At 38.8% G+C, this 16,353-nt stretch overlaps 1 protein-coding gene across 1 annotated transcript in view; it reads left to right on the forward strand.

Moving 5' to 3' along the window:
- Positions 1–6,543, forward strand: part of LOC140154799 (amine sulfotransferase-like) — a 32,039-nt gene extending 25,496 nt beyond the window's left edge. Inside the window, exons 4-6 of the mRNA XM_072177378.1 lie at positions 646–743; positions 2,117–2,288; positions 4,442–6,543. Coding sequence (XP_072033479.1) covers positions 646–743; positions 2,117–2,288; positions 4,442–4,566 — 395 coding nt within the window. The 3' untranslated portion in view covers positions 4,567–6,543. The remainder of the gene's footprint in view (positions 1–645; positions 744–2,116; positions 2,289–4,441) is intronic.
- The last annotated feature ends 9,810 nt before the right edge of the window (positions 6,544–16,353 follow it).

Below are 16,353 nucleotides of genomic sequence, written 5' to 3' on the forward strand. Positions count from 1 at the left end.
GTTCTGTTTCTTCCTCTTTGGTTTGAAATTAAGATTGACTGAATCCACATCATGGTCACCAACACCTGGTTTAACTTACACATCACTGATCAAATGGCTGTTGTTGGTCAACACTAGGTCGAGGATACCCTCCTTTATTCATAATGACATTGGTCAACAATTCTGAGTGGATTGGAGGAGATTAGTACACAAGGATGTGTTGGAATTCAATCCAAAGCAGAATCATGACATTTTAGGGTTTACAGTTGCAGGTGAATGGGGTGCCTGTGTTCGGGGGGGGGGGGTGGCTGGGGTTCTTCGAAACGTTTTGAAGTGCCACACAGTCTTTCGGATGCTTACTTTCTATATATTTTTCATAAAAACACCCAAAAAGAACCCACATTTGCCCTAATTGGGCGCCTTTAGTAGCACTTTTGACCAATTGCGCGCATTGGTCTCCATTGAAAATCCACCCATAGATATACCGAGATCACTGAAAAGGTAACCCAAAACCGTGGCAATCCCCGTATTTCAACCAGAAAGACCCTCTCCCCACCCGGGCTATATTTTACTATGAAGTTCGACTTTCTGTGGTCGTATTCTTTGAGAACTCTCTTCGTATCAAGTGTGATGTAAACTTATTCTCATATGTTGTTTTTTGTATAGTTCTAAACAATTCCTGGTTTACATTCAACTTGGAGTTTTGGAATAAGCACCGAGATGACAAAAACTTTCTTTTTCTGAAATATGAAGATATGAAACGGGTGAGTTAAAAAAAGAAGCAGTTGTGTACTTATTTCGCTGTATATATTTGGAAATGGTACCATTTGGGTGATCAGTCTTTTGGAGCGCACAATAAGTCATCGATATTATAATTATGTACAATGCACAGTCATAATGTAGCTCAGCAATGCGCAAGATTAAGACTGCATTGCACCTATATCTTAGTAGTAGTAAGAGTATGAGCGGCGTGAGCCGCGAATATTCTTACAAACTAGTAGCACCCACTGAAATGCTCTTATAAGCAGGGGGTGTGCTTTTATGGCCATGTGTCTTGGTTTTAAACTTGTCATCAACTCCAATGTGTTTATCAATAAACCTGTCACCAACTGCAATTCCTTTACCTTTCACAAGAGTTGACCTACATGTGGGGACACAGCAGATAATTGGGTCATTAATTGATTGGGTCTGAGGGAGCAAGGTACATGGTCATTGTATGTGCTTAGATTTATAGGCTGCGTTTGACCGATTGGGGTTGTGTGACAACCTTGACTGCTTATACTAGTAATATTCTTGCCTATCCTTTTTTAAGTTCCATTCTTTCTTTCCTTCTTCCTCTGCATTTCTTTCAGTCGTTCCTTCTATTCTTCCGTTCTGGTTTTTCTGTTTTCTGTGCTTCCTTACTTTTTTACCTTAGTTTCTTTCTTTATTTATTTCCTTTTTTGTCTTTCCTTCCTTTCTTTTTTTCTTGCTTTCTATCTTTTTTCTTTCTTTCCTTTCTTTCCTTCTTTCCTTTCTGTCTTTCCAGCTGGTCTCTTACGGAGAACATTCTGTTTCAAAATTTCAAGTAAGGTGAAGGTTAGAGTAGTTGTCTTTGAAAAACCAAACTATTAACGAGTATCTTAATCAGCTAGGTCCTTCACATTGTGACGTTTCAAAGATCAGTCAAATCAAAGATTATGTTATTGATTATCTTAGTAGTAGTCAGAGTATGAGCGGCGTGAGCCGCGAATTTTCTTCTACTTTCATTAAAAGGTGCAAGTGGTCGCTTAACAAGAATAACCTGCTTCAGTTCTGTAAGAAGGTGAAGGTCTTCATATGCAAATCCTAAATAAAGTATTTGGTTTTGAACCCACCTCTGTTTACAATGTCAATCTGTCTCAACAATCTCCTCACTATTCTGTCATCGGTCAAGTATGCTACATATCTGTTGTCACTTACTACTGTAATTAAAATGATCTCTTATTGAAAGGTCTCTTAGAAAGACCTGATGCACAGGTCATATTGCATTGTAAAATTTTAATATGGGAAATTATAGCACTGCTGGAAGAGGGTACGGTGTGCTACTACATTCAAAAGAGTGAGGGTAAATATGAGGATACGGTTAATAAGGTCTTCTGTTATATTTTGTTAACAGGATCTTCGAACAGCAGTGGTCCAAGTAGCGGATTTTCTAGGACGCCCTCTGTCAGACGAAGCCATAGACCGTGTAGTTGACAAGACTACGCTAGATAGCATGAAACAAAGATTTAACACAGCCGATGATAATAAATCAGGAAAAATTGGAGCACAGTATATTATTAGGAAAGGTAATAACAAATTAGGAAAGCACATTAGTATTAGTAAGATTACTGTGACAAATCTTTGCAAAATTAATAAGACCTTGATTTATGCACTATCGTAATATTAGAATATAAGTCGTACTGTTTCGAGCCGCGGCCTATGATTTTTTGTTTGTTTAAACGGTCGCTCCGTGTGAATATGAGACCAGGCTCACACCAAATGCACAAGCCAGGCTAAAAAGCCTATAAGCGTGCTGCAGGCTTATAATTTATGGAAAGAGAAGTGAGGAACAAATTTGAAATTCTTTAAAGACCCATTCAGTGATCCCAGCGCAAGTGTAAATAAATTAAAATTGTTTATAATTTGCTTAAAAGTGAACGACAAGTCAATCATATTGTCATTTGGTATTTTTTAAATGACAAATTTGGCAAAAAAACGAAGAAAACAGCAGTACTGGCGAAGTTGAAGCCCCATACAAATACATGTAGCTAATTTAGATACTATCAGTATATCTAAATTACAGATTCGTGTAAAATGTCTTATTTTGTCTTAAATACACGGCTTTGATCACATCTATGACAATGACAAAGGTACCAAAATCTGAATTTTGATGATTTTTACGATCGTCCGGATGAGCAAATCACTGAATGGGCCTTTAAGGAAATGAAGTCCGCTTCTAACAATCAAGAGAATAGTGTTGCCGTCAACCTTTGGTTCAAGAAAAAGAAAATGCTGAATACTTTCTACGGATTTTAACACCTTGGTCCTTTCTGCTTATAACTTGAGAACCGTACATCCTATATAGGTCAAACTAAAGTTGTCCTATTCGCTATGACCAGATGGAATACTTTGGCGTAGTTGAACAAATTTAATTGACCTTTTCGGTAAATCCCATAACCCTTTGCGAGTACACCTGAGACCTCGTCATTTTACGTCACGCCGACTTGCAATGCGCAGTAACGATGTTCGATAAACGATGTGCGCATCGGCGCAGTGCGGCGTGACGCAGAATGACGAGTTCGTTAGGTGTACTCGCAAAGGCTTATGGGATTTACCGAAAAGGTCAATTGGTTTTGAAATATGAATCCTGTTGAATAAAATTTGACACCTGATGACCCTTAGAGACTTTTAAAAAAAATAATTTGATAACATAGCTTATCGTTTCTACGCACATTTTCTATTCTAAGTCCGCCCCTACCCCTCCCCTAAAGTTACGGGCCTGGTTTGAATACGCATACGGTAAGGAGAGTTTTTGATATTGACGTTTGTCAATTTGTGGCTCAATTTGTCTAATTATTCTCACAAAATCAAACTTAATAGGTTTTACGGTTTTTGAGTTATAGGTAAAACTGTCAGATCTGTCCAAATTTGACTGTCATTTTTGAAATTCTCCTAATATTTCTGAAGTAATGCATAATCACTTTTTACAAAAATGTGAACTGCTCCCGCAAAAAAATACAAAATTGGTCTGGCAGTCATGTTTACATTGGAGGTCATATGTCTAAAACTGTTTTTGCAAAATGAACTCTGGTTTCCAGCAAATTATAGCTAATAGATCGGCCATATACTGCGTCTTGAAAATGGCGAGCCTGTGAAAGAATTATGCGCTTTATATTGCACCACATGGGAAGAGGAAACCGGGACGGCCGCGCACACTGTACTTACAGTTTGTCCAGCACCTCCTGGGAGATACTGAAGGGATGCTGCAGCCAAACAAAATTGTTTCGCTTGCCCAAGATCGCATTAGTTGGAGAAAGCTTGTAGTCGCCTGCTCCGCAGCCGACTGATGATGATGATGAGATGGGGTTTTCACGTGTGTAAACACTGAAAATAGCATAACAATCACCTTATAGATAGTCCTTTTGTAGAAAACAGAATAAATTACGAAAAGCTATGATGTAGCACATTATCAAATATTTTAACAACACAAAAGATATTCATAAAGATAATTTATTTACATTATCTCTATTATTTATCATAATCTGTTTACAGGTAGAGGTGGAGACTGGAAGACACAGTTTACAGTGGCACAAAACGAAGCATTCGATAAGCTTTATCGAGAGAAGATGGAAGGATCGGATCTACTGATGGATTTTAAAATCAAGCCACAATTATGACATTGAACTGGTTGGGAAACATATGGATTTGTCATTTATTTATCATCATACTCTATTTATAGGTAGAGTTGGAGATTGGAAGACACAGTTTACAGTGGCACAAAACGAAGCATTCGATAAGCTTTATCGAGAGAAGATGGAAGGATCGGATCTCCAGATGGATTTTAAAATTAAGCCACAATTATGACATTGAACTGGTTGGGAAACATATGGATTTGTCATTTATTTATCATCATAAGCTATTTACATGTAGTGTTGGAGACTGGAAGACACAGTTTACTGTGGCTCAAAACGACGCATTTGATAAGCTTTATCGAGAGAAGATGGAAGGATCGGATCTCCAGGTGGATTTTAAAATCAAGCCACAATTATGACATTGAACTGGTTGGGAAACATATGGATTTGTCATTTATTTATCATCATAAGCTATTTACATGTAGTGTTGGAGACTGGAAGACACAGTTTACTGTGGCTCAAAACGACGCATTCGATAAGCTTTATCGGGAGAAGATGGAAGGATCGGATCTCCAGGTGGATTTTTAAATTAAGCCACAATTATGACATTGAACTGGTTGGGAAACATATGGATTTGTCATTTATTTATCATCATAAGCTATTTACATGTAGTGTTGGAGACTAGAAGACACAGTTTACAGTGGCTCAAAACGACGCATTTGATAAGCTTTATCGAGAGAAGATGGAAGGATCGGATCTCCAGGTGGATTTTAAAATCAAGCCACAATTATGACATTGAACTGGTTGGAAAACATGTGGATTTGTCATATTTATTTATCATCATAAGCTATTTACATGTAGTGTTGGAGACTGGAAGACACAGTTTACTCAAACCGACGCATTCGATAAGCTTTATCGAGAGAAGATGGAAGGATCGGATCTACTGATGGATTTTAAAATCAAGCCACAGTTGTCCCAAAAACAATCTTAAAAATTAAATTTAAGTGTAAGGTGTAGCCTATTGAGCATACATGAGCCATGACTTTTTATTGTTTTCATTACGCGTACATATCCTTAAAAGTTTTGAAAGCAGATTTTGAAAGCTGACAGCTAGAATTTCTACTGGTGTATTCATACCGTATGTCATTATTGACTATTAACAGGTTGTGGAGTCTGTATGAACATAACATATGCCCTCTTGTAACTTTCTAGGGCCTGGTCTAAAGTTATCTGGGTGTAGTGAAATCAGTATATAGGACGTTGTGGTTCAGTATCCGGTACGTTATTCTGGCACAGATACTGCGTTCCTATTTGGGAAACAAGAAAATGCTAGGTCATTTTGTGATAACGTAGAGAAATACCATTTACCTGGCAGGTTAGCTTGAAAAAAGACCAAAAAAATATATGTGTGTACAATTGAATACATGAATACAAAACCCACCCAAGTCCATGGGAAGTGATTTTGAGAGAAAAACCTGTGTATCATTTTAATTCCTTAAGTTAGATTTACCTGGTCAATATGGTAAGTTATACGTGCATATGAGTGGATTAAACTGTATAAAGTATGACAATTAGCATTTCAGGGACTTTGTAGGGTTCATTTTAAATTTTGGACTTGGGTGGGTTTTTTAATCATATACAAAGACAACAACGTTGGAATGAGATTACCACTGGTAAGATAATACAAAATAAAGCACACAGGTATGTATAATGTTGATAAGCATTCTGCCATGTAATATAAACCACACACGTTCCTTTATTAAACCCATTTTTTTTTCAAAAGTCACTCTCCAGCAATGAATGTGTTACAAGTGGACTTTTATACATACTGGATTTCAATCAATGTGTTACAAGACTCAAATCACGGAATTGGGTGGTTCTCTCATACATGCTATTTCTCACATGCTCAATAGACACAGATGATGAATTTGAGTTGTTCTTTCATACATATGACAGGCCTATGTATAGCAACAATTTCCCATGCTTAACTCCATTTGGCCAACGTATGGACTTGGGTGGGTTTTGTATTCATATATTCAATTGTTTGCTTGAGTGAACATATTGGAATATGTGTTATAATGATCTAAAGATAAATTTAATTTCAAGTATGATAAGGTACCGTATTAAAGTTTCATAATCATGATCTAATAAGCCAAATCGGCATTGAAATTTGTAATGCATTGTGGGACAGTTTTTGCAGGTTTAAACACGATTATTTCATAAAATAATTATTTAAAATACTACTGTATTAATTATAACAATATAGCAATGATAAATGAATGAATAATAATAACAGTAATTTCCCCGGTAGATCAAAGTGTCCCAAAACTGTGATCAATAGAAGAAAATAGATCTACTATAATTATAAATTACAGTTTTATTACGCATTCGCGTGTAACGTAACGTCATTATTTTGACATTTAAAGAAACTATGCCATAATATAATGATCCTGTGTTGTATTCGTATTATGCTGGCTATGGATGTCGACATTTCCCATGATGCACTGCGTATTTGACCTCTCTCCAGCAACGCTGGAGGCGCATCGTATTGTGAATCGACCGAATTTGTAACTCAAATTCATTTTTATAAGACGAAAAATAGTGTAGTATTGAAGTTAAACTCTTTAATCATTTTATCTACCACTACGTATGAATATCCACTCGTATATTTTACATGAATTTGGCAGTGATTGCCTTCGTCTACTACGAGAAATTGAGAAAACATCACTCAAATTAACGCGATTCAGAAATCCTTTGCGTTTTAATCTGACTTGTTTTAATACACGCGTAACGCCTAAATATCTACGTCTACCATCATCTGTAGTGAAGGGTTATCGTGCAGATAATATCATAAAGCGGGCAGAGAGATCTTTACTTAATGAGCGTATTCGTCAGACCAATTTTTCATTGGATGTTTTGAAGGAAAAACATCGGATTGTTGAGAATAAACTTCGCGGGAAATTACCGGAAGTCGCGTGGAAGAAAGTGACTGAGTTCATCAACAAGGTCGAAGGTCGCGAAAATCAAGTGGTGAAAACGCGTCAAATTCGGAAGCATCAACAGCTGGTTTCGGAGAAAGAAAAAGCTGATAATTCGGCTAAAAAAGGAAAAACATCGGATGGTGGTGCTCGTGATAAGTGGGTGGTGAATTTGTCGTCGCGTTCTTTGACTGGAGCGGAAGTTTCGTTGTTACAGCGAGGATTAAATTACTCTGTAAGTAACAAAAATTTCCCTGTTAAAGACATCGTTGTCGCTACTGAAACAGCTTGTATTTGTAAGGACATACCCGGGGATAAAGCAGCTGAACTTCGTGCTCGCGTAGTCAACGTAATTAAAACCACTAAACCCCCGACCAGTAATATCACTAAGGGAGAAAGACTTGCTCTAGATAAGCTTAAAAAAGACTCTTGAAATAATCATTGTGCCTGGTGACAAAGGCAGGGCCACTTGTGATATTGACTCGGCTGTTTATGAAGAGAAAGCAAACGCACTTCTCCAGGATGTGAACATCTCCAACACACAATCCTTCGTGGAGGACATTCGCGATTTACAATTGGATCCGGATGAATCCTTGGTGTCTTTTGATGTTTCTGCTCTGTTCACTTCCATCTCCGTAGATAAGACACTGGAAGTTGTCGGTGAGCTTTTGAAAAGTGATTCTAGCTGGAAGAAAGGTGAAGCAGAAAATCTTGAGCCGGAACAAGTGCTTGATTGTTTGAGATTTTGTCTGGGCACTGCGTATTCCGAGAGACATTCTACCTTCAACGCTATGGATGTGCGATGGGAAGTTCCTGTAGTCCCCTGTCCGCGGATGCTTACATGGCATACTTCGAAAGTCAGGCATTAACATCTGCCTTCCACCCGCCGCGTATTTAGAAAAGATATGTAGATGATACCTTCGTGGTGATAAAAGTCTACGCAAATCGAAGAATTCACTGATCACATCAATAACATTGATCCAAATATAAAGTTTACGCGGGAGGAAGAAGAAGACGGTAAACTTCGCCAACAAGACGGAACTCTCAAAGTTAAGGTGTACAGAAAACCCACACATACAGAGCAATACTTGAACTTCTCCTCTCACCACCCACTTGAACATAAGCTCAGTGTTGTTAGAACGCTACTTCATCGCGCGGAAACTGTTGTGACAGATCAAACAGATAAGGAGGAGGAGATCGCTCATGTTAAAAACGCCCTAAGGAACTGTGGATATAAAGACTGGACTTTCTTCCGCGGCCAGCCCAAGGAAAAGACCGCGCTTCTCAGAACCCGGACTCGGAGACGGCCAACAAAGGTTTTGTCACCTTGCCTTACATAGAAGGCCTTTCTGAGAAGTTACGCAGAGCGTTTAGGACTGCGGGAGTTTCTACCAATTTCAAACCACAAAATACGCTCAGGAGTGCTTTAGTAGCCCCAAAAGACAAGACAGAACCCATTAAGCAATCTGGTATTGTGTATGAGATCACCTGCGCTGATTGTGATGCAAGTTATATCGGCGAATCTGCCAGGAAGTTAGAAAAAAGGATTAGTGAACACAAATCCACTGCCGGCAGTTCCAAATCAGCGGTCAGGGAGCACGTAGTCAGATCAAAAGGACACCAGATTGACTGGGAAAATGTAAAAGTGCTAGAACGGGAACAAAAAGAATATTCCCGCAGAGTTCTGGAAGCTATACACATAAGAACTCAGAAACCGAGACTGAATCGTGACAAAGGACTCGAAATAGACCCAATTTGGGACAACCTACTGATGCCCAGGGGGCGCCGCTACATCGTAACATCCTATGACGTTATTCTGTCAATCATATGACGTCATCAGTGAAGGTTATCCCGATCGTAGACAAGATACCATCACAGCATCACCATATGCTGAAGACGCTAGTCGAACTAATGAAAACGTTCCAGGTGAGCGAACAATAGTATAGTGTTGAAATTAAACTCTTTAATCAAGTTGTTTTAGTTTAGTTTCAGTTTCAGTTTTATTTCATCCAATCAATTATATATACATGTAAATATAATACAGAATACTAATTTCTTTTTACAAAATACTGCAGAACATTTCAAAATATATGACTAAAGTATGAGAAGCAGTGGATAATGCCACTAAACGCACATCGTGTTGTTGATGCATTGGTCATTTTGTCCAACTACCGGTGTTAATATTAATTTTTGTAAACTTAGTTACAAATACATAAATATAGCTTAGGAAAAGGCCTTTACGCGATTACAAAGATTTCCACACAGAACAAAGTTCAAGTTTTAATGACCGTGATAACAAAACTGACCTTTATTATTTATTTATTTATTTATTTATTTTCTTCCTGGTTCTCAGCTTCACAATATTGTGTCAAAAGAACGGTATGTATGTATCTTTTATTTTCTTCGTTACTACTCTACATTACTTTGATATTTTGATACTTTGATTTATATAGATGAGGTGACCTCAATGTTTATCAACAAAGGCAAGGGACTGGTATCATCTTTATGCTTGAATGAACCCCCTGCAACCACTACACTGTTTAATAGTCTTATTGTGATGTGGCGGGAGTTTTAAAAACACGAGCCCTGAACAAAATATGATGCGCGCGCATACTGCCCAGTAGCGTAGCCAGCAGGGGGGGGGCAGGGGGGGCAGAGTGCCCCCCCTGACAAAAAAAAAAATGAAAGAAAAAGTGCCCCTCTGACAAAAAATGAAAGAGAAAATCAGGAGGGCAAAGGAAAAGAAAAAGGGCAAGGAGCCCCTTTTCTAGCAAAATTCAGGGCCAAAATAGTGTAAAATACAAATTTTTTCCGCGCTACGCGCGCACATTGTAACAATAAAGCCCTTTTCGGGAAGCTCGAAGACATAGAGTCTCTATGTATTGTATGATGCAACTGCAATTTTTTTCGTCTGTGCCCCCCAAATTTAAATTTTGCCCCCCTGACCAAGAAAGCTGGCTACGCCCCTGATACTGCCAGGCAAAAAATAATGAAAATTGTGATGATGCGTGCGCATACTGTCAGGCATTGACGTCAGAAGTCACATCATCTATAGGATAGAAATTATGCACGGCTGTTTAAAGGGGCATTTCGTGATCCACAGCCTCATCCCCCACTTTTCTCAAAAAAAGTTGAGATTTTTATATCACTGGAAACCTCTGGCTACATAATGTTTATGTACAAAATATTCTTTGCAGATTAATTCGTTTTGCAAAGATGTCGTGAAATTTTGAAATTACAACGCATTGTCTATGGAGCAGTGTAATACACATAATCATGCATAACTCGCAAACGCAAAATCGGAATCAACTGAAATTTTGAGAATAGGCTTTTTTCGTGGATATGTACTGAAAAATGTCATAAAAAGAGAATGATAGGATCACGAAATCCTCCTTTAAGGTCATGTAGAACTCTGTTTGCGCAAAGTTGAACATTGATGGCGCTATTTATCTTAAATCTTGTTTGCATCTTTGCATGGGGTAGACACTCGTTTAATGGCATAAAACATCAAAATGAGTAACATAATAGCAAGGACATTTTCAAACTACTTTTTATCATGAAAGGAATAACTAATATCATTGGGCAAAATTGAATTTAAATATTTTTAAATAGCGCCCTCAATTTGCACACAAATATGAAGAATTTGTGCTTTGTATCAAATTCAATTTAAGGGCTGGGGTATGAACGACCTTGAAGTACCGGTATCTGGAGAGGGGAAGCAATGAGTTACCCCAAATCACAGCGGCAGGTAGTGACTGGGCCGCCGAGTGCTAATATATATTTATTTTGGAAGGTTCGTGTTTGTTTTAAATTTTGGGGCGTTTTTTCAAAATTTGATATTTTTGGTGATATTTCAACAAAGCGACCTGCCAAAGACAACTCTTTGGGCACATAGTTTGTTATTGTTATTGCAGTTCTTTTCCACATACCAACGTTAACATTCGATTGGGTGATTTACTAATATTATATATTTTATGACTGCAATTTGGCGTTTTCAATGCGTTTTACACGTATCATGAAATTAACGCAAATATCTAGTCACGCTGCTTTTAGAATTTTTACCTGATCGTCGGCTTTTGCAGGCAACAGAATGCAGACTGGCTCACGATAGATGTCGTATTCCTCTATGTGGTTCACTCATTGATAAAATGAGTTTGCATTCCTTGTAACAACACACACATTGCCGTCTGGAAACCGGGTCTGGTACTGATTTTGGGACAGCCATAGACTTCAGCGCCGTATCAAATCTCATAAAAACCACACGACTGACGACTATGTGTTTATGTTTCCCGCACGAAAGCTTGTGTCTACATCTATTACTATACTTCTTTGGAAACGTTGACCTTTAACCATTCTTTGTATAACGCCCTGATATGACCTTGATATGTTCGCTTGATTGGGTACGTTATAGCATCCATTTCATTGTTAGGACTTGGTCAGTAGATAATACTTGCAGGGATACAATAGTTTAACATGGTGTGTGAGCATGGTGAAAGACTCATTATTGATTAGGCGCGGACATATTAAAGGCACAGGCAGGGCTATGACACTCACCTCATTTGCATGGCAAAATTACCCGTCTCCTCTGCAGCCAATTTGGTTTCGCTCCATCGAAATCAAGCTGGTCACGGAGGAGACTACTTTCCTTTGTGTTTGTTCATTTGTGTATGGAGAGCCCTTCTTGGAGTCTGTTTGGACTTAGGCTACGCTCTCAGTTAGAGTCCGACGCTGCATTGTACTAGAAACACCTTCTCTGTGAACTCGCTCAGAGCAAGGAAAATAAAAACTGGTTTCATTACTATCTGTTTTAATAAGACAATAATGATTGACACACACACCCGGAAGTTTCTCATCCAAAAGAATGAGAAAATTTAAATTCTCACCATTTTGGCCGTTTCTCATCAAAATGTCCGTTTTCTCATCCAAAACTTCCTTTAGTGTATTAAGTTAGCTTAGGCCTATTGATCCTAAATTTGGTGGTAGGGTAAAACTCGTTTTAGGGGGGTGTTTAAAAAAGTTGGCCACACATGCGTATAGGCCTACACTATCATACTTGAGTGCCCCCCCGGTGAAATTTGAGACTCATTTGGTCACCGTCATAAGCGTCCTTGCCCACACGAGTCGCCCAGGAGTAGGCCCTACCGGGCATTATTAATTATTAGTGGTTAGCCCCTAAATACAGTCGCGTATCGATGTTGTCAATTATCGTACTTGTGACCATGGATATGACCCCATGTATAAGTAGTCTTCATAGAATTCACACAGTCTATACCATGTCATTTACGGATACAAAGAGGATAATAATGTTGAGGGCGCCCACAAAATCTTACACCGTCTTACACAATGTTCCAAGGCAAAGTTCAGTTTAATATTTACTCATCGTACAAATACAGACGTTTTATTATGTTATGATGTTGTCTGGATGGGTGGACAGTTGTCACACTGTGGAAAAACAACAACCGGGAATCCGCATTCATTTACAAATAGCATTAAATTAGTATCACATAGTGGCCTCCGTGCAGTGGAAAACCTTAATTCTTTCATCAAAAAGAAATGAAAATGACAAAAAAAAACCGGATCCACCTGTACGCCTATAAAATGGGCACAGAAATTTTTCTCAAATATGAATGAATTTTAAGAAACATACGGGATATGATGAACCAATGACCTGACGCCATGATAGTAGGATCTATTAGTCGTTTTATATACAATGTATATACCGTGTTGTCATAATACCAATATTTGTCATAATATATAACGAGTAATATTTAGTATTGTAAATATGCAGTTCATATGCACAAACGAACACTGATCTTTATGATATTCAGGTTGTTGTACATCTCATATAACATGTCATATAGGAGGTCATATGTGTTGACCTTCTCCTATTGTATTTGTTCATCTGTGTATGGAGAGGATTAGCGCCATTAAAACTCCATCAGTATTTGGGCGTAGTTCAGTGAACTCACCAGATTGCTATTGATAAATACAGATAATATGTATTAATGGGTCGAGGCGATTGCATTGAAAAACTAATAAATTATTCATAACAGTTACGTAATCAATCGATAGTGCGGACACTTTTCATTTACAAACCACCAAAATTCGTAATCTTTTAGCGTTGGAAAAGAAACCACGTGAATAGAGTGCCCTCTCAAGAATAACTACTCTCTGGCACAGGTCCTTTGCGTGTATAGCAGAAAATTATAATAGAACTTGACAACTTGATTGATTGATCGATTGATAGTCATTTCACATTATATTCCTAGTTTATAGGCCAATTTGAATAGCATCGTACATTAGATAAATAGACCTATCAGTATTGATTTATTCTATTCAGCAATATCAAGGATTACTATCAAACTTCTCATAGCTGATTGTCAGTTGGCTCAGTGGTAACGCAGTAGGTTTTACAACACCGAGGTCCCGGGTTCGATTCCCAGCTCTGCCTATTTTTTGCAAGACTGAGAAAAAAATGAAATTTCTGGACTGCAAACTTATTTGGCGCGCGATCTGAGCTGGTCCTTTTCTGGTGGCTGTGTCTGTTACAGGCACACTCCCTCTGCATCCAAACCAGGTTCACGCTCATTACACCTCCCTTAAGAGTAGCAGTAACCTTGCCAATCCAATAACATTGGACCACTAGAATAGTTATAACAATATTTTAGTTTTAGCTTTATAGTGCGGTATGGTATGTATTCCCGTAGGATTTGTTTGCTAAAATTGATTTTTTTTTTGGTGTTTTGACTTCTATATGGACCAAACTGTCATAAAATGACGGGGTTCAAGTTTTCACACCCTCCCTCGCTTTCTGGGGGTCACCTCAGTTTTGGCCCCTTAACCTATTTTTGAACCTATTTCTAACATTTGTTAACAAATATTAATAATGTTTGAAACTTTTTTGTATCTGTTAAAGTATACTGAATATATTTAGGGGACTATAATTTTCTTCGGAGGGGGTCCCATATATACGGGGGAGGGGGAGTCATACATTTTTTTGGAAAGAAAACAGGGGGCATACATTTTTAATGACCAAAATGTAGGGAGTTACAAGATGACCACATATAGTGTGTTTATTTTATTCAAACCAATACAATTTTAGCCTGTTAGGGGTAAGGTGTATTGGTGGTGGGGAGGGTCATAAAATTTTGTTGCCGAAATAGGGGGGGTCATTTTTATTGACGCCGACTTTTGGAAAATTTGGGATACCCCACCCCCTTTCTAAGCCACTTGAAGTTTCTTTTTCCCATTTATATGGTCCGTCCTCTTCATTGGACCCCTTGGAGACACCTTACAGTTATGTATGCCATTGTCCAATTAATAAAGTCATGTTGTTGGTTTCTCAGTATTCTCAGTTTATCTGTAGCATTTTTGTAAGAGAAAGTTCTGTTTCACAGGTGTTGTTAAAGCCTAATTTCACAAGTTAAGGGTGATTTATTCTCAGCAGTCATCCAGTCAAGTTAGTTCAATCGATTTCACCATCCATGTCATCATCTGCAACGTCCTCCCTTATAATGTTTGCACATTCTCCACCATAGCATTTGCATAGAGGAGTGCAAGGCAGGTCATTGCTTGCGGTACCGTCCCTTGCAACCTGCTTTCGAGCCACATTTGACGAGTTCAAGTACTGCCTGTGGAGCAGGAATCCCGGGCAGGAATAGCAAGACATCTAACTGGAACGTACCCTCCATTCTGTGAAGGGGGAGCTGCAATGCGTCCACAAGATACTAAACCAAACGTATATTTCTCGCAAGGCACCATTAGCAGTTGAGCCAAAGATTTGATGTGGAATCAGGGTATCAGCCTCTTCATGTGTCCGCACCTCCTCAAAATCATGTCCCTTGATGAAGGTGTCATATACGACTACCAACAGGAAATAACTTTCACTTGAGAAATATTGATGCTGTGCCTGGCCTAACACACATGTCAGCTTCTTCTTGGTCGATGATGCAGATTGGACTGAGTTCCTTTTTTTAAATGGACATGGTAAGGCTTATTTCTGGTTGGATTTCGTATTCTACCGATGTAGTTACTCTTTTCTGTCGAGTCTTATTCTTTAATGACTGATCCATGTTTCGATCAAACACAAATCGACCCTCATCATAGCCATCCATCCTCTTTTCAATGCGTTTGTTGAATGCATTCTGAAAATCCGGCAGCTGCAGCATGGTTGGTGTCTTCTTCATACTTTGAAGAATAGCCATGGCGTCAACTATTAGAACTTTAACAGATGATTCTTCCTCCTCCAAGTCAGGCTGTGGGACACCTGAAGGATCTTCCCGCATCAGTTCAGGCTGTGGAACATCTGAATGATCTTCCTGCATCAGGTCAGGCTGTGGGGGAACATAAAGGATCTTCATGTATCAGGCCAGGCTGTAGGGCAATTGGAGGGTCCAAGTCAGGCTATGGGACAATTTCAATGAGCTCTGCCTTGGCATTTTCAACAGCGTGCATCACACTGGCTTTGTCTTTGGGGATGTACGGGGTTCCATCAACAGCACACAGTGAGCGGGGCACCATTGACATCTTGTACTCGCCGATTGTTTCCTCAAGTTTATGTACTACTAGATTTCGCGGTTCTCGGGTCGGGCGCTTCTCGTGATAGGCCTATTTCTAATTACCCAAACCCGTTACCCATATACCTGCCCTGACTTTTTAAAGTACTATGAAATGCGTCTCTCAATGATCAAGACCCAACATGACACAACTTAATCAACTCTGTTTTATAGGTGTGATGCTTACTTCGGTAGTTCGGTAGGCCTACCCATAATCTGGAAACCCATCATTCGCCTATAGGCCTTACCACAACGGATAATTTTTATGTTAACCATTCTGGAGGATTCCGGAAATTGTTGTTGGGTGCTGAATCCAGGTGCCTGGATGAATCACCTGTAAAGTATGAAAGCGCGCCGCCGTAGCTTAATTCCATGATCTTGATCCTACTGTTATCGATATACATCGATCACTTATCGGATTAAGTATTGGACACAATAGATGAAGTATTTGATTGACAAGGTTACCCCTGCGTCCCCTAGCCGCTT

Source organism: Amphiura filiformis, chromosome 6 (genome assembly GCF_039555335.1).
Source record: "Amphiura filiformis chromosome 6, Afil_fr2py, whole genome shotgun sequence".
Taxonomy (NCBI): Eukaryota; Metazoa; Echinodermata; class Ophiuroidea; order Amphilepidida; family Amphiuridae; genus Amphiura; species Amphiura filiformis.